We start from the raw sequence: 19336 nt of genomic DNA on the forward strand, positions 1-19336 counted from the left end.
TGTGGCTAGGGTCCCAGGTGGCGAAGGAGGTGTTCCCACCGAGGCGTTTTCATCTGGCAGTCCACTGGGAAAAGCGCTTGCCTCCTGCCAGGGAAGGTGGCATGGGGGAACCAGTGACCTCTACACTGCAATCAGACTCCCTGATCTTTCTGAAAAGCCACTCTGCGTGAGTGTGTTTCTATTAAAAATTACTGATCTTAAAACTGTAACTTAAGAGATGACATATACATACAAGGACCAAGTGGCCCACAAAATATTTTCCTTTCCTTCTGAAGGTTTTACAATGTACTGTAATCATTAATCATATCAAACTTAAATGGACAATTGGGACAAACACTTCTGAGACCGTTCCTCCACCACTGATTAAGACTGGGTGGTGGCAGGTGTCAGAAATAAGATTCATTTAGTTTTTGAGCTTGCTGGGCAGACTTGGTGACTTTGCCAGCTCCGGCTTCCTTCTTGTAAATAGTTAACTTTAAAATTTGGTCCCTGCTTTTAACCTTTTTTTTTTGGAGCACAATTGTTACAACATTATACCTCAAAATGAATAAACATAGACAGAAATGTTGTTAGGCAGGCCGATTCCCCCTCTGACACAGAGCAAGCACCCCTGGGAAAAAGAAATCCCAGTGGCCACTCGGGGCGATTTGCTATGTGTCAGAACACTCAGCCTTAAACAAATTAAATGTTTCTTTTTTTTTTCTTCTCACAGACTTCTACATATGAACAAATAATTATAACCAGGCAGATAAACAAAATATCAAACAAACATCTGTACTTATACCATTTCAGTAAACAAGTATTCTTATAGTCTTGGGATCTGAGCAGATAACAGGAACACTGCCTCTAAGTCCCCTGATGGGGGCCTCCCTTTCCCACATCCCAGGACAGGATTCTTGACCCATGTTTCAGCAAAACAGAAATGGCACTCATGTTGGACAAAGGAAACAAGACTAATATTCCAGGGACTGTGAGGGGAAAGTTATCCTTCAGTATGGCGTTGACCTGGGGAAAAAATGCTTAGTCAGGGAGGGACAGGTTACACATAGAGGCAAAACCTTGCAAGGAACCTTGATAAAAAGCTCAGTAATCCAATCACACAAAGGTTAAACAGGAAGGGACAAACCACTCAATGTCCTCCAAGAGGATTTTAACAGACTGACAACAAACTGACAAAACCTTGACAAATCAAAATTCAACAAATAATACACACATAGGGCCTAAATATGACAGACAAACACAAGATAAAAAGACAAAACAAACAGTCCTGACACCAACACGAAAAAACACAAAACAAACACCTGTTGGGAGGGAGAGCCTCTGGCCCCTTCTGGGGGGTCCCTCTCTCCTCTCGCAGGAGGGGATTTCTTGTGAGCTGAAAGCCAGGATGGCCTCCTGAAAGAAAAGATCTTTAATCCAGTTACAGATGCTATCAGAATCAGGATGAGAGAGGAAGGGAAAGACCAGGTTATGTCCTCTATGAGGATCCTAATAAATAACTGAAAACAGTTAAGTTAAACAAACGGTTAACGGGTCTATAGAGAGTTAATGATAACTTCAGCCTTAGTTCCACATTGGACTATGATGTCACAGGCAGGGAAAGGGCCTGTAAATCTCTCCGCCCTTCGGAGCTGTAAGCCCTGCCCCTGGGAAGTCTCTGACCACCAAAAGAGATAAGAAAGCCATAAATAAAAGTTCTTTGTTCTTTGAAATGTTACAAATGTATACTTTTAAATCAACCCTAGGACTTTAAAATTAAATTTAATACAGCAAATTCACAAATCAGAGCAAACTGAAACCTTTACTTATACAAACAGAGAGAGGAATTTTTATTAGCTAAGTGGGCTGATTCCCTCTCTGACGGAGAACAAAAGACTCTGAGAAAAAGGTGTCTCAGCAGCTGCTAAAGACTTTTGCATTCCGTCACAGCAGGTCCGCCCTATCTTTAAATAAATTAAACAGCAGAAAGAGATAACAAAGAGATAACAAATACTCTCACATTTATATTTATATACCAAACAGTCTGAGTTTTTGACTCCTACTAGATATTTACCAGAGTTTAAACAGTCACCTGATTACTGATTCCTGATTAATTTGCCTGAGAAGCTCTATGGCCTCTGGGGGGGGGGGCGGGGGGAGGGGTGATCAAGCTCCCCTTTCCACTCACTTGGAGTGGGCTGAGTCTGTCCCATAATGGCCATCCAGTAAGTCCACAAAATAAAACAGAGAAACACAAACACAGACAAAGGGCCCCAAAGAACAGTCTTCCAACTCCATGGAAGCAAAACCGAAAGCTAGACGACGGTCTCACGCCGACCGGCGGGAGCGACCCACCTCGTCCCAGAAGCTCGAGGGGAATACACGTCCCTCGTGAGGGGAATACACGTCCCTCCTGAAGGAGGATCCAGACGTCTCCTGATTCCTCCCGCCCATGGTCCTCCAATGCGTCCACCTAGACCGCTTCGGGCACTGCCAGAGATTCAGATTCGAGCTCACACAAGAGACAAAAGCCAAATAGACACTTACCGTGGCCAGTCAGGTTCTCCGGGTTTGGGGGTCCCTCCTGGGGGGGGGGGGCTTGGGGATCCCGGGCGAGCCCCCAAATGTTATGCCCAGTGTTCAGGATCCCCAAAAACCCACCAGGAAGGAGCCGAGCCCGATGCAAAAGCAAGAGAAGTTTTATTCGTGCTAGCACGAGTTCCCGTCTCCAACAATCACCGGCGCTGCGGCGGGAGAGAGAGAGCACGCTTTGGGGGAACACAGGCTTTATTGGGGGTCCAAAGCAGTGGGCGGGGGGAACGTTCAAGGCCCCGTTGATTGGTCAGGGGGCAGGGTCAGACACAGGTGCATTCCAGAAGTAGGCATGTTCTAGACACGGGTGTGTTCTAGACATGGGGTGTTCTAGAAGTAGGCAGGTTCTAGTCTGCTGTGCAGACCTGGGAAGTTTCATCAAGGCCACTGGGGGATCCTTGAGCCCATCAGTTGTAGGAGGGGTCCTATGTTTTCCAGAAACAGGTCTGTCCCGGTGAGTCTGTGGCTGGGTGCTGAAAGCAAATTCCAGTAGTTAGCATAATAAATGTGAGAAGTTCATCAGAAGGCTGATGGACAGCTTCAACAGGGCTGAAAATCTGCATATATTATTGCCTGCTGCTGGAACAGCCAAAGGCAGTTCCTCCAACCTGATAATCTTTTTATTGTTTACCAGGCCTTACCTTTGATATGTATATCTGCTTTGCTAGAGGGAAAAATGTGTGAATAAAAAGCCCTAGGTTTGGAGACTGGAAGAACTTAGTCACTAGAACTAAGCTTCCTCTGGCTCCCCCAAAATGCCTTCCAAATTTATATTTCATGTCTAGTTTATTTAATTTACTTGCAGCCCCTTCTCCAGATTCCAGAACCCTTCTAGATGCTGAGAACGACCCCGGCAGCTGGGAGCAGCCCGTGAAGGGAAGCCTCGGCCAGAATGTCACAAAGGCAGTCCCAGTGCACAGAACTGGGCCCTGGGTCACTTACTAACTGAACTGCTTCCGGGCTCATGGCCGCCACACAGAATCCAGGCGTTTACTCCTCTATCGCTTATCTCACCTGCCAGAATGAACGCCCCCATGGCAGGGACGTGCCTTTTTATTAACTGCTGAATCCTAAACACTTGTTAAATAAATAAATGTATCTGAATTATGGGGAGCATACTAGTATCTACCTTAAAAATACTGCATTCTAAAATACATTACCCAATACATGGTAAGGGCTTGGTAGATGTTAGTTACTGTTATTAGCAAAATAAAAAATGGATAAAGAAGGTGAAGGGATTAGCTAAAGAACATATATGCACAGCCCTTCATGGTGTGCTCCCCGCCAGAGACCAACCATGACAATGACATTAGGGCAGACCTGTTTCTGGAAAACGTAGGACCTCTCCTGCAGCTGACTTGGGCTCAAGGATCCCGCAGCAGCCTTGACGAATGTTCCCTGGACTGCACAGCGGGCTAGACCCTGCCTAAAACAACACAACTCTGCAGGTCAGAGTCCAACACAGACCTCCCTGGGCTCACCTCAAGGTGCCGCAGGGCTGCATTTCCATCTGCGGGCTGGAGGGGAGCATCCATTTCCTTGCTCATTTGTATTATTGGCCAAATTCAGTCCTGTGGCTGTAGACTGCAGTCACCTGTTCCTTGCTGGCTGTCAGGTGATGGCCATTCCAGTTTCCAGAGTCCAGCCCATTAATTCACTCAGGGCCCCCTTTCTCCATCTTCAGAGCCAGAATGGCTGGTCAAGTCCCACTCATGCTTCGACTCTCTCCTGCCTCTTATGTTCCATCTCTGTGATTGCAGCCGGGAAAGGCTTTCCACTTCTAAGGGCTCGTGTTATTACACTTGAACCCACGTGGACAATACAGGACAATCTCCTTATTTTAACGTCAGCAGATTGGGCCCTGGCTGGTGTTGCTCAGTGGTTGAGCATCATCCATGCATCGAAAGGTCGCCAGCTGTGGGCTTGATCCCCAGTAGGAGGCATGCAGGAGGCAGCCAATCAATATTTTTCTCTCACATCAATGTTTCTCTCCCCTTCCTTCCTTCCTCTCATTTTCTCTCCTCCTTTCCTCTTCCAAGTATTAGTCCAGTAGTGCAGACTTGGAAATTGGATGGCCTCATGTGAGACCCAGGAGATGTAGGATGGAGTTGTGCACTAATTTAAGAAAAGCATGTTGGGCTCCGGCAATGGGAGGGCAGAGTGGACTAGGGCTGCATGAGGAGAGTCTGGGGTGAGAGCAGAGAGGACAACCCTCGGGATCCCTGTGCTGAGTCATCCCTCATTGGGCAGAAACCATCTTTCTCACGTAGAGCTTCTCCCATGAATCTCAAGCTTAATTTAAAAACTCAGTTCCTGCCCGGCCAGTGTGGCTCGGTAGTTGAGTGTTGACCTATGAACCAGGAGGTCACGGTTCGATTCCTGGTCAGGACTCATGCCTGGGTTGCTGGCTCCATTCCATTGTGCAGGAGGCAGTTGATCAATGAATGATTCTCTCTCATCATTGATGTTTCTCTCTCTTTCTCCCTCTTCCTTCCTCTCTGAAATCAATAAAAAAATAATTAAAAATAAAATAAAAATACTCAGTTTCTAATATTCATTTTACGTTACTTCTCCCTGTATGCAAAACTGGGGCTGCTGATGATTCTACACCACAGCTGATGTGCCTCAGGTCCAGCCTCCTGGGCAGGGCTCGCTGCTGGCCACACAGCACGCCAGGCTCAGAAGCTATCTGGGAACGGGAAGTCAAAGGGACTGCATTTATTTAATAAACGTATTCTTCTGTACTTCTGATACATGGAAAGAGGGGTGAACATGGTGTACGATTCATTACAGTAAGCTTCCTCACAAACTCATCAAAATCTATTAGGAACATATGAAACTTACAATGCCACAGACTGAAGGCGTGTTCCCCTAAAATGGGCATGTTGAAACCCTAACTTCCAATGTGATGGGGTTAGGAGGTGAAGCTTTTGCGAGGTGATGAGGTCGTGAGGGTGGAGCCCCTCGTTGTGGGATTAGTGCCCTTATGACAGAGACCCACAGCGCACCTCACCTCTCCTCCCTCCCCACCCCATCACCCCCCCTCCCCACACACAAAGGCGTGTTCCCCTAAAATGGGCATGTTGAAACCCTAACTTCCAATGTGATGGGGTTAGGAGGTGAAGCTTTTGCGAGGTGATGAGACCCACACACAAAGGACACAGACAGCAGCCCTCTGAACCCGCAGCAGCTCCCACCACACATGAATCTGTTGGGGTTTTGATCTTGGACTTCCCAGTTTCCAGAACTGTGAGAAATAAATGTCTGTTGTTTACAGTGGCCTGAACAGACTAAGATGCCTAGCAACACTAAAATTATCATGGTGCCAGATGCATTTATATATACATGCATCCATTATGGTTAATATTATAATTACCAGGCTGCATTAGACCATCCCATTTGTATTATCCCATACCCTGATGTTGACTTAACTGGCCCTGTCAGCAGAGTCAGAGGATATTAATATTTTGATATTATAATAAGAAGCAAAGAAAGCGAGTTACTATCTTGTCCAATACAATTCACTAATACTATGTTAATAGCATAATGAAACACTCCTTTGGCTTAAACAACCATTTGCTTAGAATCGAAGAATTTTAGAATTGGACACTATTTTATAATATTCTACATCAAGTCCTTTTTACAGACGGGGACTTAGAGTGGTTAAGAAACGAGCCCCATCTCACACTGCATGGCTCACATTAGGACCAGGAACCCTGCTTCTGGTCTAACGCCCCTCCCACTATCTTGTTCTGTCTCCTGCCTCGGCCAAACACAGCCCCCATGGTCACGCTCCACACATCCTCTGCGGACACACAGGACGTGGTTTCATACTGATGAATGTCTGTCCGGATACAGCCTTATGTAATCTGGGTACCTTATGTATTAACCACAGAGAAAGAAGACTGGACAAGAAGTTTGACTTCCATCGTAGAAAACTGTTCATGTGAAAACATCACACGATGTTCAAACGGAAGGGAGTAAATTCCCACACGGTATTGAAGAGTGAACATGGTCCTTCCATAAAAACCTCCTGCTCTGAGTCTCTCAAAGTCTAGTTGTGTTCTGCTAAGGGGTCTAGAAAGCAGTTCCATCGGGTGTGATTGGCTGCTTTCAAACGAGAAAAATAAAGTAAAATAAAATATCAGAGCACACCTCTCACAATAACAGTGTTGTCTCATGAACGTTTGGTTTGTTTTATGTATGTCACGTGAGCAAAATCGAAACTTAAAAGATGCCGCTTCCTCTAGGCTGAAAGCTACTGTTGCTATTGGAAAGTTAAAGTGTTAGCAGTGTTTGTAGCGACTGAAATGGCTTCTCTCCATCCCATTAAAACTGCTCTACCCAATTTGAGGAGAGTTCTCCTGAATGAGAAGAATTTGAAAGTGGGACAAAACTTGTACAAAACCATTTAATCTGAAAACTTTGACTTTAAAATGTACAACAAGGCTCTCACATACAATCCAGGGATACTGTTTGCCAAGAGTTAATTGCTGTTGTTTATTTTTCCAGTGCAATTTCGGGCTTAGGGCTTGTTTCTTGGATGAGAGAATGAAAGACTTGAGCACTAACAGGCAGCGTGAGAAATAAACTCGGTGCCCGGAATCCTGCCTCTGTGTACACCTGTAGTTCTTGGAAGGCCTTCTATACCCGAGACCTTTCCAACAATTTTCACTCTATCAAAAATGTGTCTTATTTCCCTCTTTCCTTTTGCGTGTGAAGTGATTTCAACAAGGAAGTTGAACTTGGAAACACTGGTGCCCTGAATATTTCTGTCACCTTTACAAAGACACGCTCTCTGGGCAACTTCCTCTGGTGGCTTCAGCCCTTAGGCCAATAGCTGTGAGCAAAGGACAAGGTGTTATTTTCCTATTGTATTTCCAAAGAGCTGCTTCAAAAACAAGCCAGTGGGAGAGGTAGTGTGCGTGGGTGAGTGTGTGTGTGAGTGTGTGTGAATGTATGCACTTATCACAGAGGCTTAGCCTGGTCAGGTTCCCGAAGGGTGGGAAAATACATCTGGTAAATTTCCAAACACCTTCGTGTGCTTCAAGTGAGAGAACAACCCAGTTCAGAAGAGGCGGTCTCGGCCCGACTTCTCCCACATCCCCTCCCCTGGACTTTCAGAGGGCACCCAGGTGCCAAAACTCGAACACAAGAGAGGTCACTGTGCTTGAAGCAACAACACCATCTCCCATGAAACTTCCGAGTTTATTTGACACCAGGCCCTTCCGAGGGTTCAGGACTGGCCCACAGTCCTGGCTTAGTGTGTCCAGCATGAGCTTGGGTAAGTCTGCCTCCATGAGCTTAAGTTTCCTTGCCTGCACAGTGAGAGATCTTAAACTAGTCTCCCAGATCCTTCCCATTGCTACGATTCTAACGAATATTATATATAAAACTAGAGGCCCCGTGCATAAAATTCGTGTACTGGGGGATGGGGGGGTGTCCCTCAGCCCAGCCTGCACTCTCTCCAATCTGGGACATCCCTCTCACATTCTGGGACTGCTGGCTCCCAACCACTCACCTGCTTGCCTGCCTGATTGCCCCTAACCGCTTGCCAGCCTGATCACCACCTAACCACTCCCCTGCCAGCCTGATCACCACCTAACCACTCCCCTGCCAGCCTGACCACCTAACCACTCCCCTGCCAGCCTGATCACCACCTAACCACTCCCCTGCCAGCCTGATCAATGTCTAAGTGCTCCCCTGCTGGCCCAATCACCCCCAACTGCCCTCCCCTGCTGGCCTGGTTGCCCCCAACTGCCCTCCCCTGCAGGCCTGGTTGCCCCCAACTGCCCTCCCCTGCTGGCCCAATCACCCCCAACTGCCCTCCCCTGCTGGCCTGGTTGCCCCCAATTGCCCTCCTCTGCAGGCCTGGTCCCCCCCAACTGTCCTCCCCTGACAGCCTGGTCGCCCCTAACTGCCATCCCCTGATGGCCTGGTCACTCCTAACTGCCCGCCCCTGCTGGCCCGATCACCCACAACTGCCCTCCCCTGCCGGCCGTCTTGTGGCAGCCATCTTGTGACCACATGGGGGCGCCATCTTGTGTGAGGGTGTGATGGTCAATTTATATATTACCTCTTTATTATATAGGAAGATATGTTATAAAATGTGTTTTATAAATAGAGATATTTATGTACAAAAAAACCTAGTGAATGGCTTAATGACAAAATCTCTAGATGTTTTAGTTCTGTGTTTTTTAGTGGAGGCCATACTGCCTTGCTCATTTCTGCTAATGCAACCGCCACGGCGCCACCAGGCAGGTTCCTGCCTGCCTGACGTGTGCCGGGGACCTCGCTGCACTGTCTCTAAGATAAGGATGTAATATATCTAAGTGGTAATACCAGGACTGTTTGGGAAGTTAAGTAAAACAATCTGCATAAGGCACCTGGTTTCTGACGCACATTTTGGAATGAAATAAAGACTGGGAACAGAAATGTAGGGGTCTTGTCCCCAGTCGTTATTTAATGCACATTTAGAAGTCTGTCATCCAATCCTTCCATTTCTGGATCAGGAAAGAGAGGTTAGAAGAGCTGAAGTCACCAGCCCACAGCCAGGCAGCTACTTGGTAAGACGTCCACAGTCTCCCTCCAACGTTCTATGGCATCAGGTTGCTGTTGAACACAAGTGATTCCACGACCGTTCCTTTCATCCTTTCTCTCGGGTTACAAACACTGAAAGAAAGAAATTAAAAACCAGGCAAAGAAATGCCCACAGGGGGTTGGCAACCCTACTAATCCTGGGGACCAGCTAGGACCGCGGCAGCATCCAGATGAGAGACTGTGGTTAGGAGAAGTTAGTAACCGCTCAGGGCCACGCAGAATCTAAGTGGCAAGGTCAGGACCTGCACCTAGGTCTGTCCGGGTCTAGAGGCGTGTTGTTACGGCACCATGCTGCCTGGGACATGGTCTCTTCTTGGCTTTCTAAACAGTTTTAATGCTGCCACCCGGGTGAACGTGGATTCCAGCTCAAGCTGAGTGTCAGGAGTCCAGCCTTCTTCGACATCTGCCCCAACGATTCAGCTGAAGACAAAGAAGGTCCTAACTTGGCAACACAAAACTCTAGGCAGAGCAGTGAATCCGATGCAATATGGTTAAAACTTCAATATCTGCCCGCCGGCATGGCTCAGTGGTTGAGTGTGACCTATGAACCGGGAGGTCACGGTTTGATTCCCGGTCAGGGCACATGCCCAGGTTGCGGGCTTGATCCCAAACAGGGGCGTGCAAGAGGCAGCCGATCAATGATTCTCTCATGATTGATGTTTCTATCTCTCTCTCCCTCTCTTTCCTCAGTAAAAATATATTTAAAAACAACAACAAAAAACCTTCAAGATCTAAAAGGATGTTTTAAAGAAAAGAAACAGATGATGAAGTTGCTTGTGTTCTGAGGAAGTATAAACATTTGTGTCTAAAAAACTAACAGCATTAAGATTTGGGGAACCTGGCTTAATATAAATTCACACAAAAAAAACACAAAAAACAATAAAAATTCAGTATTTTGAACATAAACTTCCATTGGCTAACAAAGTGACATAGTTGTGAAACAAGTTAAAACAATCTTAAACTGTCCCGATAAAAACACCCAGAGAGGATATAATTCCCCCAAACCATAAATCTGGCCGATTGTAAAAACCTCGTTTTATTTTTGGATGCCACATTTTTTCCGAAGCTGATAATGAAAGTGCAGTGTGAATTCAGGGCATCAGGAGGGACTGGGACTTGTTGATGAGCCCATTGTCAGTGCACACTGATAAGAGCCTCCTTGGATGGCGGCAGGCCCACGTGGGGGAAAGCAGTGTTTTAGGTGATGACAGAAAAATGCCTTCCTGTTACTGATAACTTCAATGTCACAGTCACTTCTGATCTCAGTTCAGAGCCAAACCAGTTGAAGCCACAGGCTCATGCGTATGTCTGTCCTTTTGATCTCATTCTCTTACGTTCCACTTGCATTTTAATTGCCCGTAGCTCTGATTCCTTCTCTGATTAATATTTGACCACTGCTTTATAGTATATACTAGAATTCACTTTATTTCACTTACTTTGTTAAGAATGTCCGTTAAATCCTTTGTAGGATGAGATGAACTGGTTTGATTAGTTTAATATGTACCAGGCCTTCAACAATTGAGAGAACTGAGTATTTTTAGCTGGAAACACAAGAGATGTTTTCAAAGCTGAAGCGTCTTACAGGAAGGAGAACAGGTACAGATTTCTGTGGCCACAGAGAACAAAAGTAAGACAGCCTGTGGACACTATTGGGAGGTGGATGAAACTCGCTGGGACGAACATTTCGGAAGAGCTGAGGAAGTCTTAAAGAGGAACAGGCGGCCCCTGGAACCTTCAGCGTTTCCGTCCCTGTCGCCACATTGGAACAGAGGTCGGAGAAACCCATCAGGGAGGGGAGGCCGGACCAGAGGGCATCTGAAGCCTCCTGGGTCTCTGAGGTTGTCGTAAGTACACACCACAGCAAGGAAAACAACATCTAGGTTCCTAGGGCACCACGCTATCATCGACGACAGCAGCAATCATCAGAACAGCAGTAATGGCCCTAATAACACAGCACAGGGCTTACAGCTGCTTTCATCTGGGGCCTTGTCAAAGGACATCAGGTGTAAGTATTACTTCTCATCCCCATTTTGCAGATAAGACAATTAGAATGTTTCAACGTGAAATAACACAGAAGGGTAATGAAATCGCCTAAGCTGACAGTAAGTCAGCAAAAATTACCGAGTCCACTGGTTCAACCACTAACTGTGGTTAACTAGCAAATGTGGGCTGGTACGTAAGACGCCATGGACACTGAGTTTGATCTCCTGATGTGTAACAAGATGTCACGCTGCTAAGCGTTGAGGGGTCCAGTGAACACTCGCCCCTGGAAACCCCTATTTTATAAGAGGACCCTCAGGGCTCTCTCTCCTCCCCACATCTTACTCTTACTCTTCCCGACCAGCTACTCCATGGCAAGGCCCATCACCTCAGCAGCTCACCTCTCTACAGCTTTGCAATCAGAGAAAAAAGGGATCTTTCCTGCAAGTTCTAATGTGAAAACTCCTGGGAAAGGATGCTAATTAGCCTGAGTCACTCCTACCAAGAACCGTGGCCAGAAGAGGGAGAAATCCCCCCTTGGCGCTATGCCCACGCTGTGGTTAAGTGGCCTGGCTCTGTTACTGAAAGCAGAAGACAAAGCCATCCACGTCCACCACAGACATTTTCGCAATCAAAGGAAATGACATGTATATTAGCCACATTTCCAAATACATTCTTACCAGCTTTGTCAGAAGTCTACAAATAAATAATTAGGTCTTCTAACTTTCTAAGAGATTACTTAATAAAAAAGATTATAACCTGCCCTAGCCGGTTTGGCTCAGTGAGTAGAGCGTCGGCCTGTGGACCAAAGGATCCCAGGTTCGATTCTGGTCAAGGGCATGTACCTCTGTTGCAGGATCCTACTGGCCCGGGCCCAGGTCAGGTCTCATGCAGGAGGCAACCAATCGATGTGTCTCTCTTACATCGATGTTTCTCTCCCTCTTTCCCTCTCTCTTCCACTCTCCCAAAAAATCAATGGAAAAATATTCTCAGGTGAGGATTAACAAAATAAATAAATAAATAGATAAATAAGTAAAATTGTAGTTTTATCTCATTTTTGGGTGCTTTTCTCCCTTACCTTCTTTCCCTTCTGACCGATTTTTATCATTTCACAGTCAACAGTTACTTTGGCCATAACATGACTGTACTTCCGGTTCCAACTGTGAGAAGCTACTCGGGACGTATTCACAGAGGGCATCTGAGTTCTAACAGTGACCAGCCGCCTTCCAGGGACAGTCACGGCACCCTCTCTCCAGGGGCCCCCGCCCTCTTCTCTTGGTGACTGTACATTTCAGTTGTACAGGAAAAAAGAAAAAGAAGAAAAGAAGATCTTATTGTTATGTTTCCATTCCGTGACTTATCGTAGACGCTAACTCAGGTGTTGAACAACTCTACCCACTCCTATTCCAGGCCACAGTATCAGACTTTACAGACAGAAGGACCAAGAGAGACAGGCCTTCGTGGGATTTTCTTCCTAAATAGTGAGTAAGTTGATAAGCAAGCAAGCCAATAAGTAAGCACAACAGTCACAGGTTGTGGTAAGTATGAGGGGAATCAAAAGGACAGTGGATGGAGGCCCACAGCGGAATGGAGGATGGAAAGGAGTCGCCATTGGAGACGCAGAGAAGGGTGCTGTCGGCCAGCCCTGGCACTACTGACATCTTAGACCCATGGTCGGCAAACTGCGGCTCGCGAGCCACATGCGGCTCTTTGGCCCCTTGAGTGTGGCTCTTCCACAAGATACCACAGCCTGGGCGAGTCTATTTTGAAGAAGTGGTGTTAGAAGAAGTTTAAGTTAAAAAATTTGGCTCTCAAAATAAATTTCAATCATTGTACTGTTGATATTTGGCTCTGTTGACTAATGAGTTTGCCGACCACTGTCTTAGACCATAGAATTCTGGGGTGGGGACTGTCTCTCCATTGTGGCAGGGGCCTCTCCCAGTGGATACTCATAACGATGCCCTCCCGACCCCGAAATGTGTTTCTGGTCATTGCCATATGCCCCCTGGGAGCCCCTGCCTCCCCGGGAAACCCCCCCCCCCCGCCCCCCGGGGGCTGAGAGCCACTGCTGTAGACACAGGGAATTAAGAATGCGAAGCTTCAGACAGTATGAGACCCTGTTCGGGAGCTAGGGACAGACCATTCTGGGTCTGCAGGCCTTGGCAAGAATTTGGATTTTATTTTATATAAACGGCAAGTCATTGAACACTTTTAAGTCAGGGAGTAACATGTCTATGTTCAAAATAGATTCCTTGGGCTCCTGTGTGGGAAATGGGTTTAAACCAACGAGGATAAGCGAGATCTCAGGGCCAGGCACTGAAGGAGACAGAAGAGCAGTCAGCGAGGCTGGGGCAAAGGCAGGAGAGGCCGTCCCAGCCACCGGCTGAGTGTGCCGGAGGGAGTGGTGGCCGGTGACTGCGTTGTTCCGGTGACCTCATTACCAAGTCACCGCCTGAAGACTTTTCTGGAATTGCTCTGTTTAGCTCATCTTCTTGCTTAGCTATAATTTCCCCTACAAATCTTCTGTATATAATTCCAAAGTAATCATCTTGTTCAAGAACATACAAAGGCTTCCTGTCACAGCCCTACACCGGCCTTGTTTATTCCTGTTTCTAAAAATTTGCTCTTGAAGTAGCCATGTCTCTTCCCTAATGCCCTCAACATAACCACCGTGAACCCTGCAGGCTGAGGCTCATGTGTGCCCTCCCACAGAAGCTCTCCCCCGCCCCCCAACAATTCTGTCCCACACAGATGTCTCTATTCTCTAAAAAATCAATGAAACTCCCAATTTTTCACTCCATCTGCTGAGCACGTACTTGTCAAGCACCAGTGCCAGGCTCTGTGCTGTGCCCCGGAAATAAAACAATGCAAAAGTATGGTCTCTGCCCTCCAGGACCTTAGCTAGCAAGGAAATAAAACTTGTCAGCAGCAGTTTGTCTAGTATCTAAACCGGAGTCAGCCCTTCAGCTGCTGCTCCTCCAGCCGTGGGCTGCTCTAGCCAGCCCAGCTCAGGCCTGGCTCACCACGCCCTGAGCTGGGGATCACCTCCTGGAATTACAGCACCCCAGCGCCTCAGGATGGAACATCACTACTCCTGCTGCTCATCAGTGATAGGGTGGGTCCAGCCACAGGCAGCACATTCCCCAGAGTCTGAGGTACCTCACGCCAGAAGAGTGTAACAGGTGTATCAGTGTGATGGTGCAGGTGGTGCACTCTGGCTAGGCCTCAGCTGAACAATGAGGGGGTCCTTTTTAAAAATCCTCCTCAGAGGATATTTTTTTTCATTGCTTTTTTCAGAGAGAGTGGAAGGGAGGGAGGGGGGAGAGAGAGAACCATTGATGTGAGAGACACATCGACTGGGGGCAGGGTGTGAACCTACAACCCCCGTATGTGCCCTTAACAGGGAATCGAACCCATGACCCTTTGGTGCATGGGCTAATGCTCTAACCACTGAGCACACCAGCCATGGCATTAGGTGGTCTTTGGCATGCCAAGCCCACCCCCTTGTATGATCTTATGCCAGTGTGATATACAGAGATCCTTCTTCGTAAATTTGGGTCCATCCAGAAATAACTATTGCATCAAACCATCAAACACACACACACACCCCGTCAAGGACAAATAGTAATTCTCAGAGGCAATACATTCAAAATCTATGTTGTGCCATTCCTAACTACAACGTTTCCTGGGACCCCTGCGGTTTGGAATGTCACAACATAGGTTTTAAATGTATTTTAAAATGCCTATTTCTGTCCTAATATGCAGGACAATTTTCCTTTTCTCCATGTTTGCTTCAGATTCACCTCTTGACACTGAACTTGTGACCTATTACACATCCATCATGTAAAACCCAATACTTAGACATGCCAAGAACTGGCAGAAGGTTTGAAATTGTATGATTAAAAAAGTGTACAGTCAGGGTTTAGTCAAACTCCTGAGCAGGGTGAACTGCGTGGGCATTCTTCTGTAATCTCCCAGGGAGGAAGGCAGAAAAATAATTACAGTACAATATCTATGGTTAAAATAGAAATACGCCCCAGAACGATGAAAGAAGGGCAAGTCTGTCTCAGAAAGTTATGAAAAGTTCCATGGAGAAGACAGGTATTGGACTGAGACCCGAAGGGTCCCGAGGGAACCACGATGGATCTCAGAAGAGCCAGGAGTGTGGAGCAAATGGGAAAGGACGTAGGCCATGAGGGACTCTGCTGGTGACGGGGCGCCCGGCACAATTTTGGCAGAGGAATCTCGTGATCAGATTTCCATGTTAGATTATTGGTAGCATGGAGGTTGGGCAGGAGTGGGACGTAACTAGAGGCTATTGCGATGGTCCCAGGGAGGTGAGTCAGGAGAGAGGATGACTACTTGACAGACTAAGAAGGGAGAGTGCAGATTTAAGACGGGCAGGTATGACAGATGTTTAAGGAGATAAGAGCCAACAGAATTGGATAGCAGGCTAGAGGAAATGAAGGAAAAGCAATAGAGAGGAACTTGTGGATTTCTGACTTGGCCAACTGGGTGCCAGTATCTGAAACAGGGAATGAAAATGGGCTCAGTTCCAGGTGGGTGGGGAGGGACGCTGCACCATAGTAGGAGATGGTAGGTGCCGATGTCAATGTGGGGCACATCGAAGGTACCTGGGTGAGGTCCGAAGGAAGATGCTGTTGCTTAGAGAGGGCACGCAAGGGAGGAACATTTAACACGCATCGGCCAGGTAGTCCCAGAACCAGGAGACGGGCACTAGGGAAGCCCAGAGGAGTTCATGGTGTTATTATTACTATTTTTAAAACGTAGAGTTTTTATTCTCCTCCTTCAAAAGTTTTAAATTTCTTGAAGGCAAGAACCATGTCTTAAATTTCACTGAATTTCCTTCAGTGCCTAAGGCAGTAAAGAGAACACAGTAAGTGCTCAAGAAATTCTCAATTCAGTTCGATGTACTATTCGCCCATATCATCTTATTTCTTCAAATAAACTTGGAGTTGCCTACGAGTTTACCTACATCAATGCCCTGCCTGCCCCCGCTTTGGAAGGAGCTCCAAAACTATTTACCACCGACTGAGGCGTCGTTAATGCTAAAGACGACCGTGGGTTGTGTTTTGTTTTTTTTTCTTACTACTATTCCTAAGAAACAATTTATTACGAAACCAGGTTTAGCATAATTCCCAAGAAGCAAGCAGCATGTAATTGAAAACCTGTTGGAAAGCACGGTCAGGAGGCAGCCCGAGTTTTCTTACCACAATTAACCATTAACCAGGTCAGCAGGTCTGTGAAAGCTTTCATTTTATTAACAGCCACGAAACAGCCGGTCGGGGGATACACCCGCCTGCACACTGGTCCGCCTGCCTCCGACCGCTGAAGGGAAGCGCGTACCTGCACAGGGTCTGATGCCAGCGAGACGCGCAGCTCCCAGGTAACACCCCGACCCAAAGCCCCGCGCTGGGGACTCGCTTCCTGAGCTCAGGGCACTCCGACGAGCCAGCGGAAGAGTGACCTGCACGAGAGGGCCCGCCCCGCCCTCGCCTGCACCGCCAGCCCCACCTGCAGCCACCTAGCCCGGCAGCGAGACCGAGCCCGGCGCCCGGCTCCCGCCTTCGGAAGATGCTCCAACCTCGGCTCTCGCGGGATCTCGCGCCCCATTGAACCCCCGCGGGAATACCGCCCAGCAAGTCCGACCCAGGAACTCGGGGCGGGGCGGGGTCGGCTGGTGAGCGTGGGGGCGGGGCCAGCCCGAGGAGGCGGGGCGAGCGCGAGGCGCCGAGGGGCGGGGCTGCCGGGACCTGTTGATCGCAGGTGTCACTGCCCGGCCAGGCCCGGGGTGTCTGCGTGTGCGCATGCTCCGTGCGCAGGGTCGTGCTCGGGGCGGCGGAGTCCGGTCGCCAGTGCTCCAGTTCCCCGCGCGCGGCGGTGGCGGCGGTGGCGGCGGCAGCGGCGGCCGGCGTGTCAGCCCGGTGCTGGCGCGAGTCGGCGCTGGGCCATCGGGAGGGCGCCCTGCGGGAGAGGAAGGGCCGAGCCCAGGTAAGTCTCCGGAACGTGTCCCTGGATGGAGACCCAGCGACCTGCGACCCCGCGGGCCCGATTGGGACACCGGGCTCCAGCCCCGCGACCCTGTCCGACCCCCACTCCCGGGGCCCACGCGGGTTCCTGGCCGGGCCAGAGGGCCCACGCTGAGTGGGTCGCGGTGGCGGCGCTGCTGCCTCGCCGGGCGAGTGGCCCGGGAGGACCTGCGTCCCGCGGGGGCGCTCGGGGCGTTGGATGCCGGCGCCCGCCACTGCCCGGCCGCCGCCCCCAGCAGCTGCCTTTATTAAAGGGGTCCGCGGCTTGGTGCCCTCCTGGGGACGACAGGTGACTGGATCCACCCGCGGGAAGCTCTGGCTGCTGGTTGCTGGGTAGTGGTAGTCACTTCCAAAGTTAATGTTTAGCCTCCGAACGGTCACTTACGGGGCATTTACCAAAGCGTTTTAGACGTCGTCGGAGAACAGGAAGTACCTGCGCAGGTGCCTGGGGAGGGTCCGGAGCTGCAATCTGAGCGCCTTGGAGGTTTGTTATCCCGCTACAAAGTTTTCTGTATCAGCGCGAGGTCTGATTAAGGCTTGCAAAATGCACTGCAAGGCTTAACGTGTCACCCAGCCATTTGCCAAATGTTGCTTTATCTGGGAAAAACCAGTTTGGGGTGGGGGGGTGGGGGGGAGGGAAGGTTTTCCGCAAGGAATTTTCAAGGCTGTTTTTTGAGGGATGTTCAACAGTAAACTTAGGAAGTTCTTTGTGATGAGGGTCTGATTCGCTTTTAGTTCTGGTCTCTTTAAAGAAAAGCATTGCTGATTCTCAGTATTTAAAAGGAGTAGCAAGTGCTTACACAAAATGAACTTTTGGCTAAATTGATACTTGTTAGTTTTATTTTCCTTTTTTTAATGTTCCATGATATGGTCTAGGCAAAGATCCTGTGTCCTGTTAAAGAGAAATTAAACAAACAAAACTTATTTTGCAAAAGCAGTATGTGATTTATCTGCCATTGTCATAAGAATTCCAAATAGACTAACTCACTGTAGGTAGGAGTTAAGTATGGCCTGAAAAAACAAGTTTTTTGTTTTTGTTTTACATTTTAGAGGATTTTGAAATTAGCTGTTCGGACAACGTGACTAGGCTCATGATTACTGGACCTAAATCATGAAAGTGATTTATTGAAACATGTTCACAAATTAAACTCACTGGTGGTTATGTATAAAAAATAAGTGCCCAAGAATAGACCTTTCTTTTTCCCTATTAATTTTTGAAAAACTTTTTATAAATTTTGGTAGATGGTAAATTGTTCATGGACCTTGATACTAATAGGCAATCCATTAATATTATTATTTGCTCTAGATGGTACCAAAAGTAGGTTCTAAAGAGATAGCTGTTTTAATGGGGTAGGGGCACCTTTTCCACCTAGCTTACTTTTTTCCCTTAAAAAGAAAAGAAAATCACAAAACTCATAATTTATTATGTTCTGTGACTCAAGGTCTTTTATATTATTTAGTGTCAAGTAAATGTTTATTTTAAACTGTAGTATCAGGAAATAAATTTTGGAATTACATGGTTTAGAAGTTTGTTTCAGCAGGACAGAGAGTTAAATTATGAAAATCTGATCTATTTTAAGGTGATATACACATTTACAAGTCAAAATCAGAGGCATTTTGCCTGCGGGAACTGTTTGGAATTCACTGGCCTACCATTCCACAGAGGACATTGCTTTACCCTCCAATTTTCCGAAAATATGTTTGAAATCTGTGAAGTGGTAGATTAAGCTATCCTACAGAGACGCTTAGGTACTAAACTACCTAGCACGTCTTCTTATTTGACAGCTCTAACTACAAGGTGTTTCTCAATTATAGACCGCAGAGACAGCCTGCAGAAGGTAGCTTACCCATTGCAGCTGGAAGCATTCTGACGCAGAGTGTGCTTGGTATGCTTGGGCCCAAAAGATTGTCAATCTGGCCTCACGTTGCTCACGAGCTCTTGGATAAAAGGAGGAGTGAGCTAATTTATGTCATCTGTGGAGAGCTAGCTAGAAATTAGTGATGATACAAATGTGGCATTAGTATATTATTAATTTAGTGTAGCTGTAATGATTTTAGATTTTGCATTGCAGTATATGCGCATAATAAGAGCAAGAAGTGGATGCAACCTGTATACGACCACAGAGAAAATCTTC

General features: G+C 47.5%; 2 protein-coding genes across 2 annotated transcripts in view; one reads left to right on the top strand and one right to left on the bottom strand.

Moving 5' to 3' along the window:
* Positions 1-9006: 9006 nt before the first annotated feature.
* LOC129149544 (uncharacterized) lies at positions 9007-19052 on the bottom strand. Its single transcript, XM_054718301.1, has 3 exons — positions 19049-19052; positions 16687-17581; positions 9007-9243 (listed from the first exon to the last, which is right to left on the bottom strand). Exons 1-3 carry the CDS (start codon positions 19050-19052, stop codon positions 9168-9170), a joined length of 975 nt encoding a protein of 324 aa, XP_054574276.1. The 3' UTR covers positions 9007-9167.
* Positions 17100-19336, top strand: part of USP53 (ubiquitin specific peptidase 53) — a 51335-nt gene continuing 49098 nt past the window's right edge. Inside the window, exon 1 of the mRNA XM_028130233.2 lies at positions 17100-17163. The gene's annotated coding sequence lies outside the window, so the exon portion shown is untranslated. The remainder of the gene's footprint in view (positions 17164-19336) is intronic.

Source organism: Eptesicus fuscus, chromosome 6 (genome assembly GCF_027574615.1).
Source record: "Eptesicus fuscus isolate TK198812 chromosome 6, DD_ASM_mEF_20220401, whole genome shotgun sequence".
NCBI lineage: Eukaryota > Metazoa > Chordata > Mammalia > Chiroptera > Vespertilionidae > Eptesicus > Eptesicus fuscus.

Bases quoted from the DNA above. Each gene is read 5' to 3' on its own strand.
- LOC129149544 (XM_054718301.1), bottom strand. The intron at 9,244-16,686 runs GTGGGGCTGGCG...TCTTTCTTTCAG, and splicing joins GCCGGGCTAGGTGGCTGCAG to TGTTTGTAACCCGAGAGAAA.